This window comes from Rhinolophus sinicus, chromosome 3 (genome assembly GCF_057876585.1).
Source record: "Rhinolophus sinicus isolate RSI-liver-muscle chromosome 3, RSI-T2T, whole genome shotgun sequence".
NCBI lineage: Eukaryota > Metazoa > Chordata > Mammalia > Chiroptera > Rhinolophidae > Rhinolophus > Rhinolophus sinicus.
The window spans coordinates 137340844-137364352 of record NC_142503.1 but is presented as its reverse complement, the minus strand read 5'-3'; the positions used below and the strand labels follow the sequence as shown (position 1 = coordinate 137364352).

The 23509-nt window shown below is 53.8% G+C and overlaps 2 protein-coding genes across 3 annotated transcripts; one reads left to right on the top strand and one right to left on the bottom strand.

Annotated features, from left to right (window-relative positions):
- Positions 1-3: 3 nt before the first annotated feature.
- Positions 4-5287, top strand: ANKRD63 (ankyrin repeat domain 63). 2 transcript variants are annotated; one of them, XM_019725497.3, is made up of 2 exons: positions 4-1976; positions 2462-5287. In XM_019725497.3, the coding sequence occupies exons 1-2, from the start codon at positions 1083-1085 to the stop codon at positions 2711-2713; spliced, it is 1146 nt and encodes a 381-aa protein (XP_019581056.3). In that variant the 5' UTR covers positions 4-1082; the 3' UTR covers positions 2714-5287. The 2 variants fall into 2 exon arrangements, with proteins under 2 accessions (XP_019581056.3, XP_019581055.2); XM_019725496.3 differs by having other exon boundaries at positions 7-2607.
- Positions 5288-6205: 918 nt separating this feature from the next.
- On the bottom strand, positions 6206-17486 carry PAK6 (p21 (RAC1) activated kinase 6). The gene is made up of 8 exons (XM_019725499.3): positions 17283-17486; positions 15751-16395; positions 11786-12280; positions 11528-11661; positions 11063-11189; positions 10825-10950; positions 9787-9921; positions 6206-7813 (listed from the first exon to the last, which is right to left on the bottom strand). The coding sequence occupies exons 1-8, from the start codon at positions 17484-17486 to the stop codon at positions 7646-7648; spliced, it is 2034 nt and encodes a 677-aa protein (XP_019581058.2). The 3' UTR covers positions 6206-7645.
- Between the last annotated feature and the right edge of the window lie 6023 nt (positions 17487-23509).

Here is a 23509-nt window from a genome sequence, read left to right as displayed (position 1 = left end):
TGAGCCTGTGCAGGAGGAACAATTGTGTGTGAGTGCCTGGTTCGCGACATTTCGAGTAGCAGTTCCCAGCCAGATTGAGCGCCCCGACCTCGAGCACAGCGCAGGTACCCCCGCCCCCCTTAGGTCGTTTATGGTCCATTTCTGCTCTCATGGGGTCCAATTTCCTTCCACCCGGACCGCTGAGGGCAGCCCTCAGTCTTCCCCGACGGACCCGAGGTCCCGCCAGTTTCTGAGGAGCCTAGGGCACCGACTCCGGTGGGGGCGGAGGGCGGGGAGAGAAGACTGTGACTTTGGGATTGGCCCGGTCGGGTGCATGTGGCCCACAGCAAGCAGCTCCCGCCCAGCAACCGCCGCCTCAGCCCCAGGAGAGCGCGGAGGAGGAGTCGATCTCCGACATCGGGGCCCACGAAGGAGTGGGGGTCCGGGTCGGTGTCCCCCGCCCAGGTAGTTTCTGCCTTGACAGCTCAGCCTGCTTCCAGGACAGCCATTGCCATGGAGACCCCCGAGGCTATAAAGCCAGGTAACCAGGCGCACAGCTGCTCCCGAGCCGCTGAGCCCCCCAAGTAAGGAGCAAGCGCCCTAGTGTGGCCCGGCCCCCGCAAGTGGGGAGGAGGCGGAGGAGCGGCGCCAGTAGCTTGAGGAGCCGCGGCGCCGGGCGCCACCGTCTCAGCAGGGGAGTGGGGGCTGCCCCGGGTGCGGGTGAGTGGCGCGGCTCCAGGCCACGAGTGACTGAGGGGCGCCGGACACCAGGAAAGCAGCGGGAGAGTCAGGAGGGGGCCGAGTTTCGGCTCCCGTCGCCTTGTGGCCGGCCAGAGCGCGGAGTAGCAAGCAACCTACACCTCCAGGCAGGCGGGAAGCCCAGGGAAGGAGCGGAGACTCACCAGGCGTGCGGCCCAGGAGCGGCGGGGCAGCGGGAGCCGCGTGGGGACAAGAGTGGGAAGCTCAGGACCCTTGGTCGCAGCCGCCCACGCGCAGAGGGAGCCACACCAGAGTACCCGCGAGGTCCAGAGCCCGGCGGGGCACCGGAACAGGGGCGCCCCCGTGCGGAACTGCCTGGCTGCCTGAGCGCGGTAGCAGGGGCCATGCTCAAGCCCAAGGACCTGTGCCCCCGAGCGGGTACGCGCACCTTCCTGGAGGCCATGCAGGCGGGCAAAGTGCACCTGGCCCGCTTTGTGCTGGATGCGCTGGACCGCAGCATCATCGACTGCCGCGCGGAGCAGGGTCGCACGCCTCTCATGGTGGCCGTGGGGCTGCCAGACCCCGCGCTGCGTGCCCGCTTCGTGCGACTACTCCTGGAGCAGGGTGCGGCCGTAAACCTGCGGGACGAGCGCGGACGCACGGCGCTCAGCCTAGCGTGCGAGCGCGGCCACCTGGACGCCGTGCAGCTGCTGGTGCAGTTCAGCGGCGACCCCGAGGCGGCCGACTCGGCAGGCAACAGTCCGGTGATGTGGGCCGCGGCGTGCGGCCATGGGGCGGTGCTCGAGTTTCTGGTGCGCTCTTTCCGCCGACTCGGTTTGCGCCTCGACCGCACCAACCGTGCGGGCCTTACAGCCCTGCAGCTGGCCGCCGCCCGCGGCCACGGAACCTGCGTGCAGGCCCTCACCGGGCCCTGGGGCCGCGCGGCCGCCGCCGCGGCGGCCCGGGGCTCCAATTCCGACAGCCCCCCTGGCCATCCGGCTCCCGCGCCCAGCCCCGAGCGCCGACGACCCAGCCCCCGCCGCCTACCGCGACCTCTCCTGGCGCGTTTTGCGCGAGCGGCCGGCGGCCATGGTCACGGCGGCGAGGCTGGCTCAGGGGGCAAGAGTTCGGGCCGGCACCGGGCGCAGGGCAACGAGCGGCCCGAGTTAGGCCGGAGCATGAGTCTGGCTCTGGGTGCAGTGACAGAAGAGGAGGCGGCTCGACTGCGGGCGGGAGCCCTGATGGCTCGACCACACTCGCCCCAGTCTTCGGGGACCGGGAGATGGCGTTCGCATGAGGTGCTGGAGGGAACGCCCCCAACCTTAGTGCAAGCCCCGGTTGGCCTTAGCCCCCACCCCGAGGGCGGCCCCGGCTCTGGCCGCTTGGGTTTGCGTCGACGCTCCACAGCTCCAGACATCCCCAGCCTAGTTGGGGAGGCACCAGGCCCGGAGAGCGGCCCGGAGTTAGAGGCCAACGCTCTGGCCCACTCGGTGCCTGGGCCCCAGCCTTGGCAGTCAGGCACGGAGGCCGTGTTGCTGCACGCTCAGCGGTAAATAGCGTGGAGGATGAGCCCCGTTCCCTGCACCTTTCTGTCTCTGCTCCACTGGGATTTTTTTCCAGGTCCCTTATTTCCCTGGCAGTTTCCCTAACCCCCATGAGCCTAGAACCTGTCCCCACTGCCAAGGCGAGTTGCCCTCTCTCTGAAAGGGACCCCTGTTATTTATTTTTTGTGCTTGTTGGTATTTTTGGTATTTTCTGCCTAAGTCTCTCACCTTCCCTACAGCCTGCCTTTCCTGTCCTGGAAAGGGGAGGAGTAGAAGAAATGGTTCCACGGGCTTCCAGCCAGGAAGATGGATCTCCTTTCCTCTGCCTAAGGCTCAGTCCTGAGTCTGGCTGGCTCCTGCCGGTCTCATTCCCGTTTCTGGGTTTCTCCACACCGTGGCAGTCAGGTGGGCAGAAGAGCGGACTTGCAGAACAAGGGCCTATCCCCCCTTCCCTCCCAGTGATGCTGACAATCATGCAACACACGACCTAAGTCTCCCTTCCCCTTGCGGGTTGGAGAAGGGGACTGAGACCTGCCTTAGAGCTTTTCTGGACAGGAGGGCTGATTAGGAAAGAATGTGAAGGTTAAGTTTTTCTGGGGAAAAACTCCTGCCTCAAGGCAATGAAAGCATATTTTGGACATGGGAGAGCCCCCGGTGTTGAACACCAGTTGTCCCTTGAACCAGCTTCTGGGTAATTACAGCTTACCCAGGCCCACCCAGGATTCAACTTAATTGACAATGTGGGGTTATTGGCCCACACCAACCCCTACCCAGCCAATCCAAGGGCTCGGTTGCATTTGAGTACCATCTTTGAGGTCTCACCCCTCCTGGCCCAGCCTTACTTCCTCTCACTGAAGTGGAAAGGAGTTAGTGTTTCCCCACCCCCATCGCCTCCCAGCTCCCCCATCCCGCACGTGGGTGCTCCTGCAGGGTGGAACGGTTGCGAAGGCTTTGCTTAATTGTACTTCTTCCAATCCTCAAAGAACTCGTCTTTTGAGCCTTTGTATATGAAGCAGAAAGCAGCAGGTCTGATCCGAGGCTTAAGAATTTGACAATGTCTCTTTAAATAGAAGCTCCGCGAGGGGGATAATTGACTGAAGTGTTTGCCACGTTAAACCGCGGCGCGCGGGAGTCGGAAGCCCACACGAGCAGCAGGTCCGGGTTTAAATTACATCAAACTCTGGCGAGAGCTGGGAGAGGGCTGTTAAACGGCTCTAGCTTCTTGCTGGGCGGTTAACGGAGGGTCGGGCGGATGATGGATGCTAGAGGTCGGGACCAAGGACCCCTGCCTCTGCCCGACACGTGGGACGCAGGCCCAGCCCAGCGTCATTACTGGGCAGATTAGTGAGTCAGAGGCAACTGCGGAGAGGTGGTTAAAGGCCCTTTCCCTGCCTGGTCCTTCGTTCCCTCCCTCCCGGTCGTCTCCTCCTTTGTGCCGACCTAACGTGGGGGAACTAGCGGTCTGATGAATTGCGTACCCTAGGACCCTTCGGAAGCGCCAGCACATGTATCTGAGCGCCAAGCCTGCGTGGTTGCAGAGTGTGGGGGCTGTTGCTGTGAATCCCGAAGGTTGAGCGTGCACCCAACTCACCCACCTGCGTTGTGGTCTTTTGAAGACGTCGATCTATTACATCTTTGCAGAACGGAAGGTTTCTCACCAGTAACTCGATGGGAACTGCCTAGAGAGAGAATGACCTGTGCAGAGAAATTGGGCCTGGGGGTGAGGGGTGGGTGATCAGGAGCGGGCCTGGTGTAGGTGGCAGACACCTCCCCAATCCTTCCACCCCTCCTGGCCCGCGAGGCCGTTAGGGCCCCAACACTGGACGCGATCTCTGGTGCCCCCTGGTGGCAGCACTGCGCTCTTCCTCGCTGCACCCTGGCTGGGAGTTCCGACTTACGGTTTCATTTGGGATCACCGCTGTGTACTTCTCCCACCGTGTGCATTTACCAATGGAATCCTCTAACTCTTGTAGTATATTAAATCCTGATACTTGAAATCATTTCATAGCAGTGAAGGGAGGGACAATGAATAAAAAATTCACATTTGGGGTAGCAGGAGCCCAGACCCTTCACTAAGGACCCCAAGATCTTCCAAGCTAAGGCTGTGTGTCCCGAGAGGTCCTGCTGTCTTCTGAAAAATTAGAGCTTCCAACCCCTTCCTTATGATTTCTGAACCTTGGGACCAACTCATTACACAGTTTTCTTCTGATGAGTTTTGCTTTCGTTTCTGGGGGTGTTTGCCTTTCCCCCACTCCTTGCTCCTCAGACTTCTGCCTCCCCTTAGTCCCACTGTCTGGATGGTGCGTGAACGATACAGAAGGGCCTGAAAAGCCAGAGGGAGAGTATCTGGGGTGGGATGGGGGTAATTGGATACCTCAAGTGCAAACTCCTTTTTTCTGATCCTTGCTTGCTCACTCCCTTTACAACTGTGTTTAATTTTCATGAAGTTTTTAATGGTGTAAGAATACAAGTATTTTGGCTTTTTCAGAACACCATGAGGTCTGGGTTGCACGTTGTGCTGAAGGTGCTGTCATCTTTCAAGTGTTGTGACATAGGGCTTTCTGGTTGAATGTCACATTGGGCTCTCTTTATTGGGTAAACAACCACGAGCGCTCCTCTCCATGGAGCTGCCAAAGGCTCAGTGGTTGAAAGTGATGTTTCTAAAAAAAAACCACAGCAGATTGTTTCTGTCTGAACTTAATTGTGTGTTTGACTGACTTGCTGTTCTTGCAGATTTCTTACCAGGCCCAGCTCTGTGCAGAATTTAAACGTTTCACCACATTTCGCTCTCCTGAACTTCCTCTCGTTGTCAACCCCAAGGTGTTGGGGTTGGGGTCATCTCTCGCTCTCTCCACTTTAGAAGAGACTTTTCTAAACATTTTGCTTTTCCAACTCTTGTTGCTTTCGTCGCTGTGAAGAGCCACCCATGCCACTGGAGCTCAGTACCAACTCAGCACTGGTCTGTGTGAGGCTGAATGACGTACACATATGCTTTTGGAATGACCCTGTGTGGTGGAAGGACTATTAGAACTCAGAAGGATTGTTAATAAATCCAGTCTTGCTCAGTTGCGAGAAATAGCCTCTTTTTGCCTTACCAACCACTCCTGACCCTGGGCTCCTTCTGCAGAGGTGGAAGAGTGCACTTGGTTTCCTGGGAAGGTTCCACCTTCCTTCAGCCTCTATCCCAGGCTCTATCCATCTAGAAGGTAAGACTCAGGTGCTGTTTCTGACTGAGTTGGTGAGACTGGGACCCTCGGACCAGGTCAGCTGTCGAGGCGTGAAAGCTCTGGGGAGCAGGAGAAGGTATGCATGATTCCTTGCTCCTCAAGGTTTCAGTGAGCCCATGGTTAGTGGGTAGGAGGTGCTCTCCGGAAGGAAGTACTGGAATCAGTGTCAGAGCTAGAAGTTTAAGGATAATTTTATCCACCTCCCCCACCCCCAGGACTAGAACCCAGGTTTCTTGATTTCCAGCCACTGCACTGCTCTTTCACAACTCCTCACTGTCTCCCTCAGTTCTGAGAACTGAAACAGACTGCTTTCTCACAGGAAGCAGTTCCAGGCCCCTTCCTATTGAGGCGAGTATGCTCTGACTTTCCAGGGAGTGAGAAGCAAACCAGGGAAGGGAGAAGCTGCTGCAGAAAGTGGTTGTCAGCCCAGGTGACTTCCCCAAGAACCCGTGTGGCACCTGCAAGCATGATGATGCACAGTCCTGGGTTTCCTGGCCGGGCTCTTTTCCCCTGGGAGGGAGCCCTATTTCTCAGCTCTTTCGGACCCAAGGGTCTTTCACTTCCTGTGTCCCTCCTTCACTGCCCTCATTTTGGGTCCACCAGGGATACCACCAGGGAGCTGGGATTTCTGTGGACTAGAGGGGCCACTGGAGAGCTCATGGTGGGGAGGAGGGCGGGCCCCACCAGACACCCACTACAGGGTGTCCAGCTCGAAGATGGCCTGGCTCTATTCCCAGAGACAATAGGAGGTCCAGAGGTTTTGAACACTCAGTTTAATTTAAAACAGGCACAAGTGCAAACAATTCACAAAAGTTTCTAGGGAAGATGCTTTTGTTTTTAAAATTCTGACCCTTAAAAAAAAAAAGTCCTTGCAGTTTTTCTGTTTGTTTTGCTCCAGAGCAGGCCACTGGGGAGCAGAGGAATCTAAAAATATGATCTAGATAGGGTCCAGACACCTGGAGTTCTTCCCTGGGCTTCCCTGTCTCACAACAGCCCTGAAGGTAGGGAAGGAAGGAGGACAGGAGACAGGTGTCTGAGGAGGCAGCTAGAGGCAGGTGGTTTGCACAAATGGGGTGATGGGGTGCCCCTTCTCTCGACAACATGGAACCCTGGAAGCTGGTCCCCCTCCCCCAGACCAGGATTTTGAAAAGGGTTCCTGATGACCTGGTTATTGAGATGAAGCTCACAAGTAAAACAGCGTTTGTTTCCTCACCCTTCTGGTTCTTGGGCTCTCAGACTCCATAGTATAGGAGAAACTCAGAAGCCTGCCCCGTCCGCAGGATGTATTAGACTCAATACAGACCTCTTCACTGGTCAGGTGGCAACCTGGGACTTCAGAGGTGGGAAGCCAGGCCAAGAAAGCAGGTCCCTTCAGTGCAGAACTTAGTGGGAGAGAGGATGGGCAAGCCTCACGGATGGGGCCAGGCTGTCAGAGTGACGTTCCTCTGCTTACACACACACACACACACACACACACACACACACACACACACACACACACGTGAGTATACGCATCCTGTAAAGTAACAGCTCTTTTACCAACCCTATTGTTTCTTTTACCCAGAAAATGCCCCTCCCCTTCCTGTGGCCTCCCGTGGTCTCTGAGCAGACTGTGCATACCAGTGTTGTGTGTTGTCAGTGCAGGTGGGTCGGGAAGCAGGTGCAGGTGGGGCTGTGTCTTCAGGAAGTCAGACACAAGGGAAGAAGACAGATTCAGGCAATTAAAACCTTCCCTGTGGCCCTCTTGAGTTCCCAGGGTTTGGAATTGGAGCTGAGCACAGAAAGTATCCTGGTGAAGACAGGCCCTCCGCCCTCATGGGTGGCCTGGGATGCTAGTATACAACTGCCTTTAAAAAAACTGCAGCAGCCTTTTCTGCTGTGTTGGCTACAGTGGCCAGAAGTGCTGGTCTTGGTGTTTCTTAGAAATATCCCTGTGCAAATAACAAAGGGTCATCCTGAAGAAGGGGTCTCCATCATCCCAAAGGCAACTGGGGACTCTCTTGGAGGGGAGAGAGACTGAGGGGCAGGTCCGGCCTGGCCCAATGGGCTGAGGGGCAGGAGGGTGGGGGCGGGGCTTCACATTCAATCTTTGGAGAGAATACTGAGAAAATGAGGCAGGCAGGCCCTGTCAGCAAGCTGGTTGCCCAGTGTCCCCTGCCTGTGGGCACAGGTGGCAGGTGCACTCTGGGGGTGGGTTCAACAGGTGGAGGTCTGCTTGCGGTAGAGATGGATCAGGGGTACCAGGCACTCTGGTAGTCCCGTCTGCAGCAGGAAGGGATGGTCCAGGAGCTCCTGGGCTGTGGCTCTCTCCTGGGGGTCTCGCACCAGCATCCTTTCCAGGAAGTCTCGCAGCACTGGGGACACCTATGGAGACAGGGCAGTGAGAGGAAGCCACAGTTGGTAGTCACTGTTATTCATCTTCCTGGCCCAACCATCGTTTGAAAGTGTTAACATGTTGCGTACGGATCACAAGAATCTTCGTTTTTTTTCTGAGCCATGCGTTAAGGACGGATACGAGAATTTCAAAAGACTGGGCAGAGAGCAGTGAGAGGCCAAGACAGGGAGGTGAGACGAGTGGCGATAGGGAACCAGCTGTGAAAGTGCTTACGCAGCGGGCCCCCAAGGAAGACAATCCGGCCAGGCTCTTGGGATATTTGGCCATGCATCATCTGGAGCCCATAGTGGGAAGAGGAAAGAAAAAATATCACACACGGGTGTGTAAAGTGTGCGCATCAAAAAAAGTGAGAAGTGAAACTCGGTACATATGCAATTTTTGCCGTGTCCCACTGCACAAAGGAAGCTGCTTTCTGCAGTATCACACCAGGAGGGATTACTAACATCATAGGTGAGTAAATCCTAAAAAATTCCATAGAAAAATAATAAATGACATAGAAGCATTTACGCTTTAAAGAGAAGAGTGCATTTTAAAGTAGTTTCTTTTAAAAACCTGCCGGAACAGAGGGGTATGAGGGATTTAAATCCCGCCGTACGCAACGTGTTAAATTCTCTCTTTTCTTACTTCCTGGTTCCTCCCAGGCTCAGCACATTTTGGATCATCAAGTACGTAAAGAAAGTCAGCTTCAGTCCAGGAAAAGTGGCCAGCTCGCCTCTAGGGGTTGCTCCTGAGCAACAGAATTAGGATGTTTGGAGCACTGGGGAGCTGGGCTCCAAATACAGCCCATTCTACACTCTGCTTCTCTGAGCTCTCAGCATTTAGGCTCTGGGGCTCTGTGGAAAGGGGGGTGAGACTGATATCAGTGATTCAGTCCTGAGTCTATCCTTGATGTTGGGAAAAATTGCAATTTTCTCTAGACCTCAGTTTTCTCATCTGCAAAATGGGCTAATGATAAAATGTGCTTTTCCTGTCTGCCACATAGAGCTTTAGTGAAGATAAAAAAGAGGTCAGGGATGAAGAAGTGTTCTTTTAAAAATAGAAATTAACACGGTGGGACCTGAACAGGAAAATTTCTTTATTGATCTAAGCCTCAGAGTCTGAGTTATTGGTTCATTTTGAGCCAATACCTTGGGATGAGACTGACTCTTAGGCTGTTACAGAAGGCTACATCCTCTGGGGAATTAGTCTATTGGAAATCTCCCTCGTCTGCTGTTCTTGGAATCAGCAGTGGTCTCCAAGCACCAGTTGTCTCAGAAAGTGTTTTCTGTCTGTCCTCCCATCCTGCTGTGTTGGGGGGCACACAACTATTTTGCCGTTTAGGAATTGCTTCAACCCTTTGGGACATTTCTCACTATGGCCACCAGATGGCAGTACTGTCTTGCAGCCCTGTGCTGACCTGGCCACCATTAGGGGATATCCACAGGTAAGACCTGCTGGTTTGGGAGTGGATTTGGCAGAAAAGGGTTTTACACACACACACACACACACACACACACACACACACACACACGTTTTAAGGAAAAAACTGTGACTCAGATGTGGTCAGGATGTGCACTGATAGAGGACAAGCCACTCTGCGACAGACTGGGAACACTGCCATGGCTCCCCTGACAGATGTGGTGGAGGGGTTCTTGCCCAGTTAACTCCTCTAGATTCCTCCTGAGGACATCAGGAATTCCTGACAATCTTGCTTTCCCTTCTGTTGGGCTCCTGTCAATTGTTTGCAGGTGGAAACTTGTCAGAGTGACCGTGGGAGTTTGTACATTGGTGTGGCTCCACACGCAGGTGCAGGTTTTGTGTGGAGAAAGAGGAGCCTTTTCCAGGAGCCTAGACTGTCTGGCTTCTGTGAAAGGGAGAGGCTGCGCCTGGGAGTCCAGGCTGTGGTCCTATAAGCCTCAGGAAGAAGGGGGTCTGCAGAGTCATACCTTGGGTACCGACTGACCTTGTGAGAGTTTTTCAGCTTAGGTGGGGGGCTGTCCCGGAGCCTCTTCATGGCTTGCACTGGGGAGTCACTGAAGTAGGGGGGCTCCCCATCCACCATCTCTATCACCATGATACCCAGAGACCAGATATCCACCTGCAGGAGGAGAATATCCCTGATTCCACTGGCCAGAGTCTGGCCCCTTGGTGGCAGCATGCTGCAAAGGGAGGCGAGCAGCTGTCCCAGTTGTCCTTGGTGAGTTGGCTTCCTTCCTGGCCACCTACCCTGTGGTCAGTGTCATGCAGGGTGGCATGCAGGGTCTCTGGTCCCGCTCCCCACTTAAGAATGCAGGATGTGGCGAGGCCAAAAAGGAACACCTACGGAGCCATAGGTAGGGGAGTCATACCACTATGGTCTCACTGGAGGCTGGGTTCACATGACGTGCGACCTGCTGTCCGCTTTTCTGCCTGCCAACCGACCCCTTGCTAACTGCACTCCACCGTGCCAACTGCAATCCGTGCTTGCTAGCCACCATCTTCTTGCTAGCCCCCATTTTCTGCTAGCGTAGCCATGGCAGTTTTATCAGTGGCCAATGGCTCACTGGTTACAGCTGATGGCCAACTAGCCAGAGCTGATGGCCATCTACTACCTAGCCAGCACCTTTCCACTTGAGGCTGAGAGCCTGGAAACTGCACTCCTGGCTCTGTCCCCACAGTCAGTTACTTCCTGCATAAACGACCATTGCCTAGGGACACAGCTGTCAGCCACTCTCTGAGAAAGGCCATTACACATGGGGAAGCCTGGCCATACCCCACCCTGCTCTTGAGCTGGCGGGGGGTGTGGAGTATTTTGGGGATGAGTTTGTTGCAGCTAAGTCACAGGCAAGAGTAGACCCATCCAAGAGGGGACAGTGGGCAGTTGGGTAAGGTATTAACTAAGTGGGAACCTGAGAACCAGGGCTATTTTTGGTTGGAGGGGCCTTTGGAGGTGGCAAAAGTGGAAGAGTCATGTGTTCCCAAGCCTCTTCCGGGAGGACTGGGGGATGGAGTGAGCGGTTACCTCGGTCGCATACAGAGACCTGGAGATCACTTCTGGAGCCATCCAGTAGGGAGTTCCCACCAGGGACTTCCTCTTAGGGACATCTTTGCTGATCTGAGCACAGAATCCAAAGTCCGAGAGTTTTACCTGGGGTTGGGGTAAGAGAGAAAAGGGGGAGTGAATGGTGAACCAGGAGGAGGAACTGTGCTAGGAACAGGGAAGTGGGGGCATCGCTGTGCCAGGGTGCGGAGGGCCCTACCCTGCCATCGAGGGTCAGCAGGATAGAGTCGCTCTTGATGTCCCGGTGGATGACACCCTGGGCGTGCAGGTAAGCCAGGGCCTGCAGCACGGCCTCACACACAGTGGCGATCTGCTCCTCGTTCAGCCTGGACAGGGAGGGCAGGGTCACCGGCGGAAGAGAATGTTAGCTTTGGCTGGGTTGCAGGGCAGATGGGCTGGGAGAGGAGGTGCCCCTGGTACCGGGCTCCGCAAGCCCTGGGCAATGTGTACAGGAGCCCAGTCAGGACAGAGCCCTGGTGGAAATGGGGGCCACCTTGTCCTCCCTCCCCTGAGACTCCTGGGTCTATTAACCCAAACAGACAGTGGGCACTCAGGACGATCTGATAGGCCCCCCAAGTCTGCTGGGCCTGAGGCTGCCTGAGACCCCAGCCAGGGCAATGGTGGGGGCAGCCAGCGCCAGGGGCCCCGCCCTCCAGCTGCCCACCTGACTTGGGAGATGATGTCCGTGAGGGCCCCGCCCTGCAGGAACTCCATGAGCACCCATAGTTCCTCACCGACCAGGTAGCTCTTGTACATCTCCACCACATTGAGGTGCTGGTAGTCCCTCATTATCACCACCTGGGGGCGGGAGGGGTGCCTGAGTGCTGGGCCGTCCCCACTGCCCCTGCTCACACCTGTCCAGCCTGGCTCCGTGCCCACTGCCCAGCCCAAATGCCCGCCCCTGTCAGCCCTCTCCTCCCACCTCGTTAAAGAGCAGCTCCCTGCGCTGCTGCTTCCTGAGGTCCATCATCTTGACGGCCACCTGGCGGCCTGAGTGCTTCTCCCGGGCCAGGCAGACAATGCCTGTGGAGCCCTCGCCAATCTTCACGTAGCTGTCCAGCAGCAGCCGGGGGTCACCCTGGTCCACCACCATCCTGAGTGCAGCCTTGAACTGCTCGTGGGTCACAACGCCCGTGTCCTCAGTGGCGAGGGCTCCCTTGGCCACTGCAGCGTCCTGGGGCAGGTGCAGGTTGCTGCTGCTGATCTGGGCGTGCCGGGTGCGGGGGGAGCCCGCTGGTGAAGACCGGCCCGGAGGAGGGCCAGACGCTGGAGCTCTGCGGAGGGACTTCTGAGGGCTGCTGGTATCTGAGGTGGTCAGAGGGCTGAAGGTCCCCATGGGCTGGTCTGAAGGCAAGGACTGGGCCTTGACCACCAGGCTCGCAGGGGAGGTTCTTTGCTGCGGTCGGAATGAGTTGGGCTGCAGGGAGGAAGAATGGAAAGAGGTTTGGCAGTGCCAGTGTTTGGAGCAACCTTCCCACAGACAGGGGGTGGCTGCTGTGACCTCTGGACATGGGCAGGGTCAGGGCATCAGACCAAATGGAGGAGGCTATGAGCAAAGATTTTCTAATGGAACTGACGCCAAACCATAGACCTGCTTGGGAAACCAGCCCCCACTGTTCCCAGGGGAGCAGGCCAAACAAGAGCTCTTTACATCCACTCCACCTGCTCCTGGGAAGACAGAGAAAGCACAGTCCCCGGGGTGTCCTTGTGCTGGGTATTTCTTCATGGGTAATGGACAGCCAGACCCCAGGGAGGCCACAGGGAGGCAGCCCGCCCTCTGCTGCACGGGGAATCTGGGTCAGAGGCAGTCGCTCCCATGCCTTCCCCACCCAAGGGCCCACACAGACAGAAGCCCTGTTATGTCCCCCGCAGAGGACCACAGAGCCATGTTACCATCTGGGGGTTCTAAGGTTCCCCCTGAGCTGGGGATCTGGTACTGGGAAGATCTGGGGTCAGAAGGGCGGGTCCAGCCAAACCCAAGCCTTGGGGCCAGGGACCCCAGAGAGGTTTTCTAAGGGCTCCCCAGAGAAGCCCCCTCCTCTTGCTCCCAAGCATGAAACTCCTGACTGATGACCCCCCCCACAAGGAAGGGAAGGCAGGGCCTATCCTGAGGATGAGGAAGAGAAGGTGGAGTGAAGTGGTAGCCTGGGCCTTTCCAGGCCCAAGTCCTCCTGCCAGCCTTGCCAGGAAATGTGTTTTTAAAAGGGACCCCTGGAGAGGGCACTACGTAACCTAAGAGAGGACACTTTAGGGGCCACAGAGATGCGTTCTCAGAACTTCATCACCAAGTGGTTGTCTAGGGGCCCAGTGGCTCCTGGTCCTGATTCCTAGAGCTGAATCAAGGAAATCTCGAGGAGTCAGCTTGGGCTGGGCTGCTTGCTCGGGGACCCCAAGTCTGGACCATGGACCCACCAGGCTCAGTAAGAGCTTTTCCCACCTCTTTAGCACCCGCTCCCCAGGTTTCAGGGCTCCCGTCCCCACCACAACCCCTGGCCTTGTATAGGGTCACACATGTGCATGGGTGCACCTGCTGGTAGAGAGTGGAGAGCCCAGTACTGGCATGGCCTGGGGCGTGGGACATGGGGGTGGTGGGGCCATGCTTGGTTTTCACCTCAGCAGAGGCAGGTCCCAACGTCCCTTCGTTGGCTCTGCTGCCTGTGTCCATAAGAAGGGAACTTTTACTTAATGTAGCCACAGGAAAGGACGAGATGAAACTTGCCAAGCCACACCAAGAAAGGGAAAGGGGGGGAACAAAAGGTGGAATTACTGAATTGTTATGGGCTCTGGATTAATGCTGGAGTTACTTGTGTGACTGAGGCCTCTTCTTGGGCAGGAAGCCACTAGAAGAGTCATGCGTGGAGTTACAATGATGCTTCATTTTCCCTTCCTGGGCCATGGCGGCAGGGCTGGACTCTCCAGTCGTAGGCTTGGGGTGCTGTACCCTACGTGCCCCAAAGGCAGAGGCCATGTCATAACATTAAAAAATAATTGTCATTTATTGAGGGCTTACCACCTCGACAAGGGCCTTAAATGTGTTATCTCATGTAAGTCTCATAAACCTGTGGGTTATTTTATTATCCCGTGGACACTATTATTATCACATTTGTAGGGGAGGAAACAGGCTCAGAGAGGTTAAGTAACTCCCAGAGTCACTAAGTAGTAAAGGGCAAGACCAGACTTCAGCCCCGGTCAGTCTGAACCCGGACCCCTATGCTCTAGTCCCATTGGTGCTGTGTGTCCTCGGCATATGATGTAGCACACGATACACAGCAGGGACATAAGCAACGTGTGCTGATTACTGAGGTCTCCTGACGTGGCCTTTCTGCCTCTAGGTGGAACCACTTCTAAATTCCCCACACTTGAAACTCTCTTACCTCTTTGGCCTCCCTGCCCCCACTCAGGGTCTCCTTTTGATCTTTAGCCAAAGTGTGTGACCACAGGCCAAGCTGCCTGGGCTGAGTCAGGAGCCCTCGGCCACAGAGTCTCCTGAAACCACACCTGGCACATCATGGCCAATGGCAACCTGATCTCCCAGGGCATCAGTGCGTGAGTGCTGCTGTGGGAGCTGCTGTGAAGGTCCAGAGCCAGCCTTTCTGGGATGCCTCGGGCTGGCAGTGACTGACAAAGGCTGAGGCTCCTGGCCACTTCACCAACTCCCCACCGCATGTTCAGGCTGGACCAGATTTGCGCCATCACTGTCAGGGGAGGACCCAGGATTGTCCCCCTCCAGGAGAGGAGGCTCCATCACTCGAGCCCCTGTCCACAGCTGTGCCTTAGGTCTGACTTACAACCCTCACGCTGCCACCTAAGCTCATTTCTGCCTGACCCTCAGGAAGGAGCTAGAGAACAGTGGGTGCCAAGATGCCAAAGCCTTCCTAAGAGGCGAGAGCTGAGAGCCGTCTCATGCCTTCCTTCCCTGACTCATCTGAGACACCTAGGGGCTGTCTCACCCTCTCTGAATCAGTCTTTTCATTTGCCAAATGGGAAAGGATGTTATTGTCACCACGGACAGGATGTCACAGGGCATGTAAGAAGCAAAACTGTTCTTCTCTGCCTGCCAATAAATGTCACCGTTAGGACTCCCTTCACTGTTTCCTTTTTTATAAGGAAAATATATGCATTTGAGACTGTCACACAGCCCCAACGTCAGCTCTTCTGCTGCTCCTGGACCTAGGCAAATTCAATCCTTCAGATTGTCACACGGCACACAAACGAGAATAAATCATTACAGAAATGTTAAATAAAACCACCCCTAAAAAAAGGGAAGGCAGGCAGGCAGGAATCGTCCCTAGAGGAGGGAACACTGCTGAATGCCTCAGGGAGAAGCAGCCCGGGGAGCCTCTGCACAAACTCAGGAGAGCGCTGAGAAGAGCAAGGGGTGCAGGCAGAAAGAAGGTCCGAGAAGAGGGAGGCAGGGAGAGCCCCTGCCCTGCCCAGTGCTGGAGCACCTATCTCTGCTGGAGCCTGGGTGGGCACTGTGGCAGGGCAAGGTCTGGGCTTGTGGTGAAAGATGCTGCTTTTGTAGAGGGTGCTGACCACTGTGGTCCACCTAGACACACCCCAGCAGTCAGGAATGTAAGGAGGGTGTACAATGAGCCCCTCTGAGGCCCCCCCAGAAAAGGACCCGGATTGCAACCTCAGACACACACATGCTATTCTAAGCCTTTGGAGGACAAGGGCTCAGCTGATTCAAGCTAGATCCTCAGATGAGGTGGAGCTGGTTTCTTGATTATTTTGTTCTTCATGCAGTTCCCAACCTGAGCCTGTAAGGGGGGACGGCCAGACAGGGCCTGTGTCCCTGACATGCATTCCTCAGTGAACACCTGCCAGGCCAGCTCCCAGCCCTGCCTGTGTGGCTGCGGGGGGCAGTCCTGCTCCCCGACCTACCTTGCTCTGTGGTGGAGGGCCTGGCTTGCTGCTGCTTGGAGGGGCCGTAGCAGGAGTGGACAGGAACATGCTTCGGAATAGTCTGCGCTTGAGGCTACTCTCCTGGGTCTTAGGGCTGGGGCTGCCCTCCACACCGGGCCTGCCCGCCGCTGAGCCCACTAAGCAAGACTGTGGCCGGGCCTCCTCGGCTCCATGCCTGGCAGCCTTGGTCCCCCGCTTCCCGGCGTTTGCAGGGGGCGAGGAGCTGGGCGGGGAGCTCTGCAGGCAGGCCCCCAGCTGCAGGCAGTGCTGTGTGGCACCCTGGAACTCGGCGGGGCCCAGGGACTGCGCCTTGGTGGCCAGCCCGTTGGGTAGGGCCCGTGGGTTCTGTGGCTCCGGCTGCCTGCGGCCTGCTGGTGTACCCCCGTCGCAGCTGAGGTAGAGGCCATGGGGGTCAGTGCACTCAGACTGGGGGCTCTGCAGGTACATGTCGGGGTTGGCGGTCCACTGTTCCTCGCCCAGCAGCCCCAGGGACTGTGCCCGCCGCCGGCTGGCGGGGCTGCGGCCACGCAGGGTGTTGGAGCTGATGACCGACAACTTCTGGATGTCGTTGAGCAGCCCAGATATGTAGCCGTCCACGGGCACAGAGCTGCCGCGCACCATTGTCTGCAGGGCAGGGGAGAAGAACGGGAGGGAGGGGTCTGTTTGTGGTGGGGGGCGGCCTGGGACCAGATCAGAGTCTCCCTGGGGTCCTTGGGGAGGAACATCTAAGGACCTTGCCTGCTGTGGCATCTAGCCATGCTGTGATTTTTCAGTCATTTACCAGGGCCCATTGCAGGTCAGGCCTGTGCTGGTGCAGGAATACACGGAGAAGGCCCACGTTCATGGGGCTTGCAGCCCCGTAGGTGAGCAACCATGAGTTTACAATCCAGCACGCCAAATGGTGTGGGCAGCTCTGCTTGGGGCAATGAAGGGGTACTGGGGGGCCTCCAGACCCCACCTGGGGCCTGCAGATGTTCCCCAGCTGTCTGCAGCCTTCTGGGAGACATGCAGAGCTCTCTGAGGAGGCAGGAACCCGTCCAGGGCTCTCTTCCACACACACTGGCTTTGTGGCCTCCAAATCCCGACAGGGCCCTGACCCCCACCCCTACCAGGTTCCTGGATCTACCCTTCCTGACACACACAATTAAACCCCCAGCCCCACGGGGGCTGCAGGTCCAAATGTCGCATGGGCGCACTTAATACTAAAAGATAATTTGTTGCTATCTGAAATTCAAATGTTATTGGGCACTCTGTATTTTTATTTGCTAAATCTGACAACCCTACCACCCTGCAGAGAGGGACTCCCCAGGCTCCTCCTCCCTGGGTCACCCAGGGAGAGAATGAGAGGCTGATTAACAGGGAATGAAAACAGTGGCTAATTGACAGCTGGTAATTAGGAGTTTCCTCCAGGTGCCTTTGTGGTTTGGCCAAACATGGCATCTACAGAGCGGAGCGAGCGAGAGAGCCAAAGAGGCTGAATGTGGCCCCGTCATTCCCGCCACCCATCTTACCTTCATGGGCTGGAGCTGCACCCGTGTGATGCGTGAAGGGTCCACCACGGGTTTGGGGCGCCGAAGTGTGTCCAGGATGTTCTGCCATTGTGGGGGGAGGCCCACAAACTTGCCTTCTTTAGGGTCAAAGGAAGTGTGGACGCGGTGCTGGAAGTTCTGTGGGGCCGAGATCTCAGGGCGTTTCTTCTTTTTCTTACGGAACATGGTGTCTGCATGGGAAGGTCAGGCTGAGCTCCAGCGGGGGCTTCACAGGAGCCTGGCCCAGGGAGCACAGGTGGCTGTGATGGGAGCTGAGGCACCAGGCTCTGGACTCCCTCCCGCCAGCACAGCTCCCATGTGCTGGGCCCAGGGTGTCCCACCTATCTGTCCTGCCTCAGGGAAATGGCTAGCTCCCAGCAGAGCGGTCTCAGAAACAACAAAAGCACCATAGATAAGCCAATACAGACTATAAACAAGGAAGAGGTGTCTGTCTGTCTCCTTGCCTGTGCCAAGTCCCCTGCTGAGCAGGCAGACTCTGGGGGTGTGTGCTTATAAGATCCAAAGCCCATTACAAATATCATCCCGCTGTCAAAGAATTAAAAACAGGAGAAAGAGGGAAGAAAGCCAGCAAACGCATTTTATGAAGCGAGTGTGACCTTGATTCTTCTACCAGGTAAGAACAGTACAAGAAAAGGGAAATTTGAACCAATCTCATTTATGAACATAAATAAAAATCCTAAATAAAACTAGCAAGTTGAATCCAATAGTACGTTAAAGTTTTTTGTTTGATCACAATCAACTTGGGTTTGTCCCAGGATGGTTCAACAACAGAAAACCTGTTAATATGACATGAAACATTCATAAAAAAACAACCCGCCGAGTCACAGACATGCTGCCCCGTCTGGGACCATTTATCATAGGACTAGGAACCCCAAAAGGGCCCTCATGGTCACCAGGTGCTTAGTCCTAATTCTGGAAAGCCCTGAGGGGTGGCTATCTCAGGGGTAAAGCTCTCCAGGGAAGAGAGAACCCAAGTCCTCTTGGGCACCTTTCTCTCAGGTCTCAGAACTCTGTCTTGTACAAAACATCACTTGCAGTCAAGCCTTCCTCCCTCACCTGATTTGGGGTTTGTCCAAGGCTCTGGTGAGCTCCCTCAACATCTCAGAGTGCTGTGGCACGTGGATTTGAGAGAGGGAGACTGGAAACCCAGGAGCTAAAGTGACTCTTCCCAAAAGTTGCTCTAGTCTGGCCTTCAGGGAGTCTGGCTGGGACCACATGTGATCGAAGTCAAGGTCACGGGTACCCACTTGAATGCTTTTGTGTCTGAAGTGGCTCAAAACAGCTCAATGGTTTTGTTTTTTAAATGTTCTTTATTGTGGTAAAATACATTTAATGGGTTCTTACTCATATGTCACCTGGAAAGGTCACTTCCAGGTTTCAAGAAACAAATTTCAAGAAATAAACACGTTTGTTTCTTGAATGCTTGGGTCATTCATCTATCCACAGATCTGGGGTATCTTTGGATACTGGGGCATGCTCTTTTGACTCCTGCTCTGGAAACAGCACTTTCCAGGTCACGTTAGCAGGTTCTAGAGTAGGTCTCAGATCTGGAAGGCAGTTGGTGCTCACTCAGAAAGGCAGCGGGCTCGAACAGCCAGATTCCCCACTAGAATTAACCCAGCATGAATCACGCTGAATCCATGTCATATCTCTTAGATTGTCAGCTACATTTTGGGACCTATAGGTTCAGGAGTCCACCAAATACCCCCTTTGGGTAAAGTCCCCTGTGCAGGACCCACAAGGACCAAGCACTTTGGAATGACATACACCTGCTTGAGTTACATGTGAATTGTAGGGAGTCTCCCACTAATTTGGGGAGACTTTGAGCAAGTTACCTAAATGATTGGATCCTCGGTGTTCTTTATCTATAAAATGGGGTTAATAAAATAATCTCACAGGGTTTGGGGAGTATTACATGAGTAGATTCCCAGTAAATGGGGGCTGTTTCTCTTGCTGTGTTATCTCTCTCTATCCCTGTCTCTAAGATCAGGGCCCTACAGATATGGCAATGTGAGCAGATACTGCTGTGTTTCCCCAAAATTAAGACGTAGCTGGACCATCAGCTCTAATGTGTCTTTTGGAGCAAAAGTTAATATAAGACCCGGTCTTATTTTAATATAATATAAGACTGGATATAATATAATATAATATAATATAATATAATATAATATAATATAATATAATATAATATAATATAATATAATATAATATCAGACTGGGTCTTATATTACTTTTTGCTCCAAACGACACAGTAGAGCTGATGGCCCAGCTACATCTTATTTTCAGGGAAACACTGTAGTCTGGGAAAGCTGCTGAACTCCAGCCTCTCAGATTCACCTGTCAAGGGGCCAGGCCTGACTTCTGGGACCTCAGGCCCTTGTCACCTCTCCACTATGTCAACTCTTGGTGGTTTGGTAAAACTTGACCTCCTCCCTCTCAGCCTTTGGCTACAGAAGAGTCTTTATCCTGCAGTCTGTCTTCACAGCCTCTGAGACAGACCATTTATCCCCCCTCTGCTCCCTCTGTGAACTCCTCTGGAGGCACAGGGGCACACCCTAGGGTTAAAAAAGAGCTGGTTAATACTGCTTCCCCCCCACAACATCCCTTTCCCCTACTCCCCTGCCCTGCCTGAGGGCCAAGCTTTTGCTGCAAGAAGGCACAGGACAGCATTGTTAGCAAATTATCTAAGTGACTCTAGAACCCTCCTCCTGAGGCTGCCCCAACAGCGATTCCAGAACAAGTTCTTTCCAGAGGCAGCAGGGAAGGCCTGAGGAGGAAGAGGGATGGATGGCGCAGAGTCCTAGGGACTGGGCTATGGTGGTAAGGGCGGGAGCTGGCTGAAGCAGTGAGTGAGCCAGGCTTCTGTGGGTAGGACAAGCAGAGATTTAGAAATCAGAGCCAGTCACGTAGCTAGTGGGAAAGTCACACCTACAGGGACGCTGCCAGGACACATCCAAAATGCGGCAAAGCCAACGCTGCCTGGGACAATATAATTGTGTACATAGAAAATCCAGAAAAATCTACATACAAAATATTGGGATTATATAAGTGAATTTAGGTCTCCAATTCAAGGTCAATATAAAAAAATCAATTGTATGTCTACATGCCAGCAACCAATACAAAGTGATATTTTGAAAAAGATTGTGTGGTACAGAGGGAAATAGAAGTTTGGTCCTTATCCGCTCCTCCTGGGACACCTCTCCTAAAACCCTTGGAATCCCCAGAGGGACACCAATGTTGGAACTTTCACGCCCCCCCCCCCGCCCCCACCTCTGGGAAGGGAAGAAGGGCTGGAGATGGAATTAATCACCAATGGCCAATGATTTAGTCATGTCTATGTAATGAAGCCTCCATAAAACCCCTAAATGACAGTATTCAGGGAGATTCTCAGTTGGTGACCACATCAAGGTGCTGGGATGGTGAGGTGTCTGGAGAGGACATGGAAGCTCCTGCCCTGTGCATCTCTTCCTGCTGGCTGTTCCTGAGTTGCATCTTTTATAATAAACCAGCAATAATAAGTGCTTTCCTGACTTCCATGAAACATTCTAACAAATTATCGAGCCTGAGGAGGGGGTCATAGGAACCCTTGATTTATAGCCAGTTGGTCAGAAATACAGGTGGCCCAGCACTTGAAATTGGGATCTGAAGTGGGGGCGGCTTGTGGAACTGGGCTGGTGGGGTCTGTGCTAACTCCACGTAGTCAGCGTCAGAATTGAACGCCCATTGGTTATCCGAGTTGGAGAAATGGTCTCGGAAGGAAAACAAACCTCTCATTTGATGTCAGAAGTGTTATGGGGGGAGGGGAACCCTCAGATACCATTTTGCATTAAAAATGTCAAATACTCAGGAATAACTCTAACCAAAGATGTGTAAGTTTTCTACAATGAGAAGTATAAAACAAAGATATTAAAGGATGTTCATAAATTGGAAGACTCAGTGTTGTAAAGATGTCAATTATTTCCAATTAACCTACAAATTTATTTGAATCAGTCAAAATCCCAGCATATTTATTTTGGTGAAAATTGACAAATTGATTCTAAAATGTACAGAGAAACATAGAGAACCAGGAATTGCCAAGACAATCTTGAAGACCAAAGCTGGAGGATTATATCACTAGATATCAGGGTTTATTATAAACCTATAATAATTAACATAGGGTGGAATTGGCACAAAGATTGATGAATAGACCAATGGAACAGAAGAGAGAATCCAGAAATAGACGCAGTCATACAAGGTCACTTAATTTATGACAAAGGTGGCCTTGTAATATGGTGGGGAACAGGTGACCTTTTCCATATACGTAGCTGAAGCAATTAGACATCCGTACGAAAAAAGGAAGAATCCTGAAAAATGAATTCATATCATCCTCCAATGATGTGGATCTACATGTGAAAGGTAAAATAATAAAGCTAGTGGGAAAGGTGGTGGAAGGCAGGAGAGGGGGAAACCCAATGTCTGGCCAACCCCTGCCTCGGGTCCAGTGTGTGTGCGTCTGTAGGACCCAAGTTTGGTGGGCTGTCCTGGAGCCCCTGACCTGCTGGGGCCAAAATCTGTCCACACTTGGGTCCTAGAGACAAATTAAACTATACCAGGTTTTCTTTATCCAAAGCAGATTTTTATTTTATTTTTTTTATTTTTATGAGAGTTTGAGCCAAACTGACAACACATGGCAGGGAGCAAGATCTCAAATGCTCCCGAGAATAACAGTTTTGCAGTTTCTTTTATGCATTTGAAATTAAGGAAGATTACATGAGGTGGGAGAATGCAAGGCCAGGTTTGGATTACAAACTAGTTAAGATTATGTGCTGTCACACTTTAGAAGGAGGGGTCTGAAAGGGGGCATTTCAAAAGTGTGTTAACCTAGAGGCACAGAAACAATGGCCAGGGCTGTTTAAGGCAAAGATAAGCCTTTTACTAAAGAACTTATTACACCTGAGACGTGACTACCCTCCATGACTTGCCCAGTTAGGAATTTATGATCAGGTCACCCTGTGAGGTTCCTTTCCACAGAATGAACCCCTTTTTATCCCACACCAAAGCAGAGTTCTTAATGGCACAGATTAGGAGTAGGGCTTCTTTCTACAGATTTCACCTAGATTAGTTTGTAAACGCAGTCTGAATGCAATGAATAGTTGAAGGAAATACAGCAAAACATTCATTGTTGTGTTTGACTGGTGGGGCTACAGGTGATTTCCTCCTACCCCCGTTTTCTACTCCTTTAAATGTTCCTTAAAAGTGATGGGCTGCTTTTCTAAAGAAAACACAATCTTTTTAAAGAAAGAAAAGAGTCATCCGTGAAGACTGAGTTCCTAAGGGACATTCAACAACTCAAGTATTTAATGTTGCCAAGTCGTTGGGTGTGAAACTCCTGAGACACAAACATCCTGCATCTCTCCAGCAACAGAGCCACACACCTGCCCAGACTGGGGTCCTCAATGTGCCATTCCTAGGTCTCCACCTTCCACGCCAATTTCCTACCTTCAGACTGAAGCCCAAGCCCCCGGCCCCAGCCGGGGCTGAGAGAGGGTGGTTGTTGCATCAGCCCCGAGGCCGTAGCGTTAAAGCAAATCAGGCCATGCCAGCCCTTAAAGTTGCTGTCCCTAGTGTCCCACTTCTTTGCATCCACGCTCAATTCATCTAGTGGTAGAGCTTTCCTCCAAGAAGATACATATCCCTGAAGAGGAAGAAGGAAGGAGGAAGGAGGCAAGGAGATGACTTTCGATCAGAGCACTAGTCACTGCTTTTCCTTCTGTCTAGCTTGACGGAAGTGATGTGTGCCTGAGACTCTGCAGTAGAAATGCACAGAGGCAGGGCGCCAGCTCAGGCTCAGGGTGACCTCCTGTCTGCCTGACACCTCAGCCGACTCAGGGCAGAGAGGTGCTGATGATTCCTTCCCAGGCTGGGATGTGACTGAGGAATGCTTTGAACTTCCCTCTTCTGATTGTCTGCAGACATTACTTTCTGGCTGGCTGGCCCTTGGCTGGACCAGAGGGGGATGCTGGTGGTGGGAGGGAATTGCCCAGCCCAAACCAGTTTGTAAAGGAAGCTCCCCGGGCACAGCTCCCGCTGAGGCTGCTTCCTCCAGCCTGAGCCTGGCAAATGGGGAGCAGGTCAGTTCCTGGCAAAGATTTTCTGGACAAAAGGCCGCCACACCCAGGAAACCCCAGGGCAGAAGTGGGGGGAGAGTT

Excerpts from the sequence above, each read along its gene's own strand:
- ANKRD63 (XM_019725496.3), top strand. The coding sequence starts at position 1,083 with ATGCTCAAGCCCAAGGACCTGTGCCCCCGAGCGGGTACGCGCACCTTC.
- PAK6 (XM_019725499.3), bottom strand. The coding sequence starts at position 17,486 with ATGTTCCGTAAGAAAAAGAAGAAACGCCCTGAGATCTCGGCCCCACAG. Across the intron at positions 16,396-17,282 it reads TGCAGCTCCAGCCCATGAAG|ACAATGGTGCGCGGCAGCTC; the intron begins GTAAGATGGGTG and ends CCTGCCCTGCAG. Across the intron at positions 9,922-10,824 it reads GGTCTCTGTATGCGACCGAG|GTGGATATCTGGTCTCTGGG; the intron begins GTAACCGCTCAC and ends CTCCTCCTGCAG.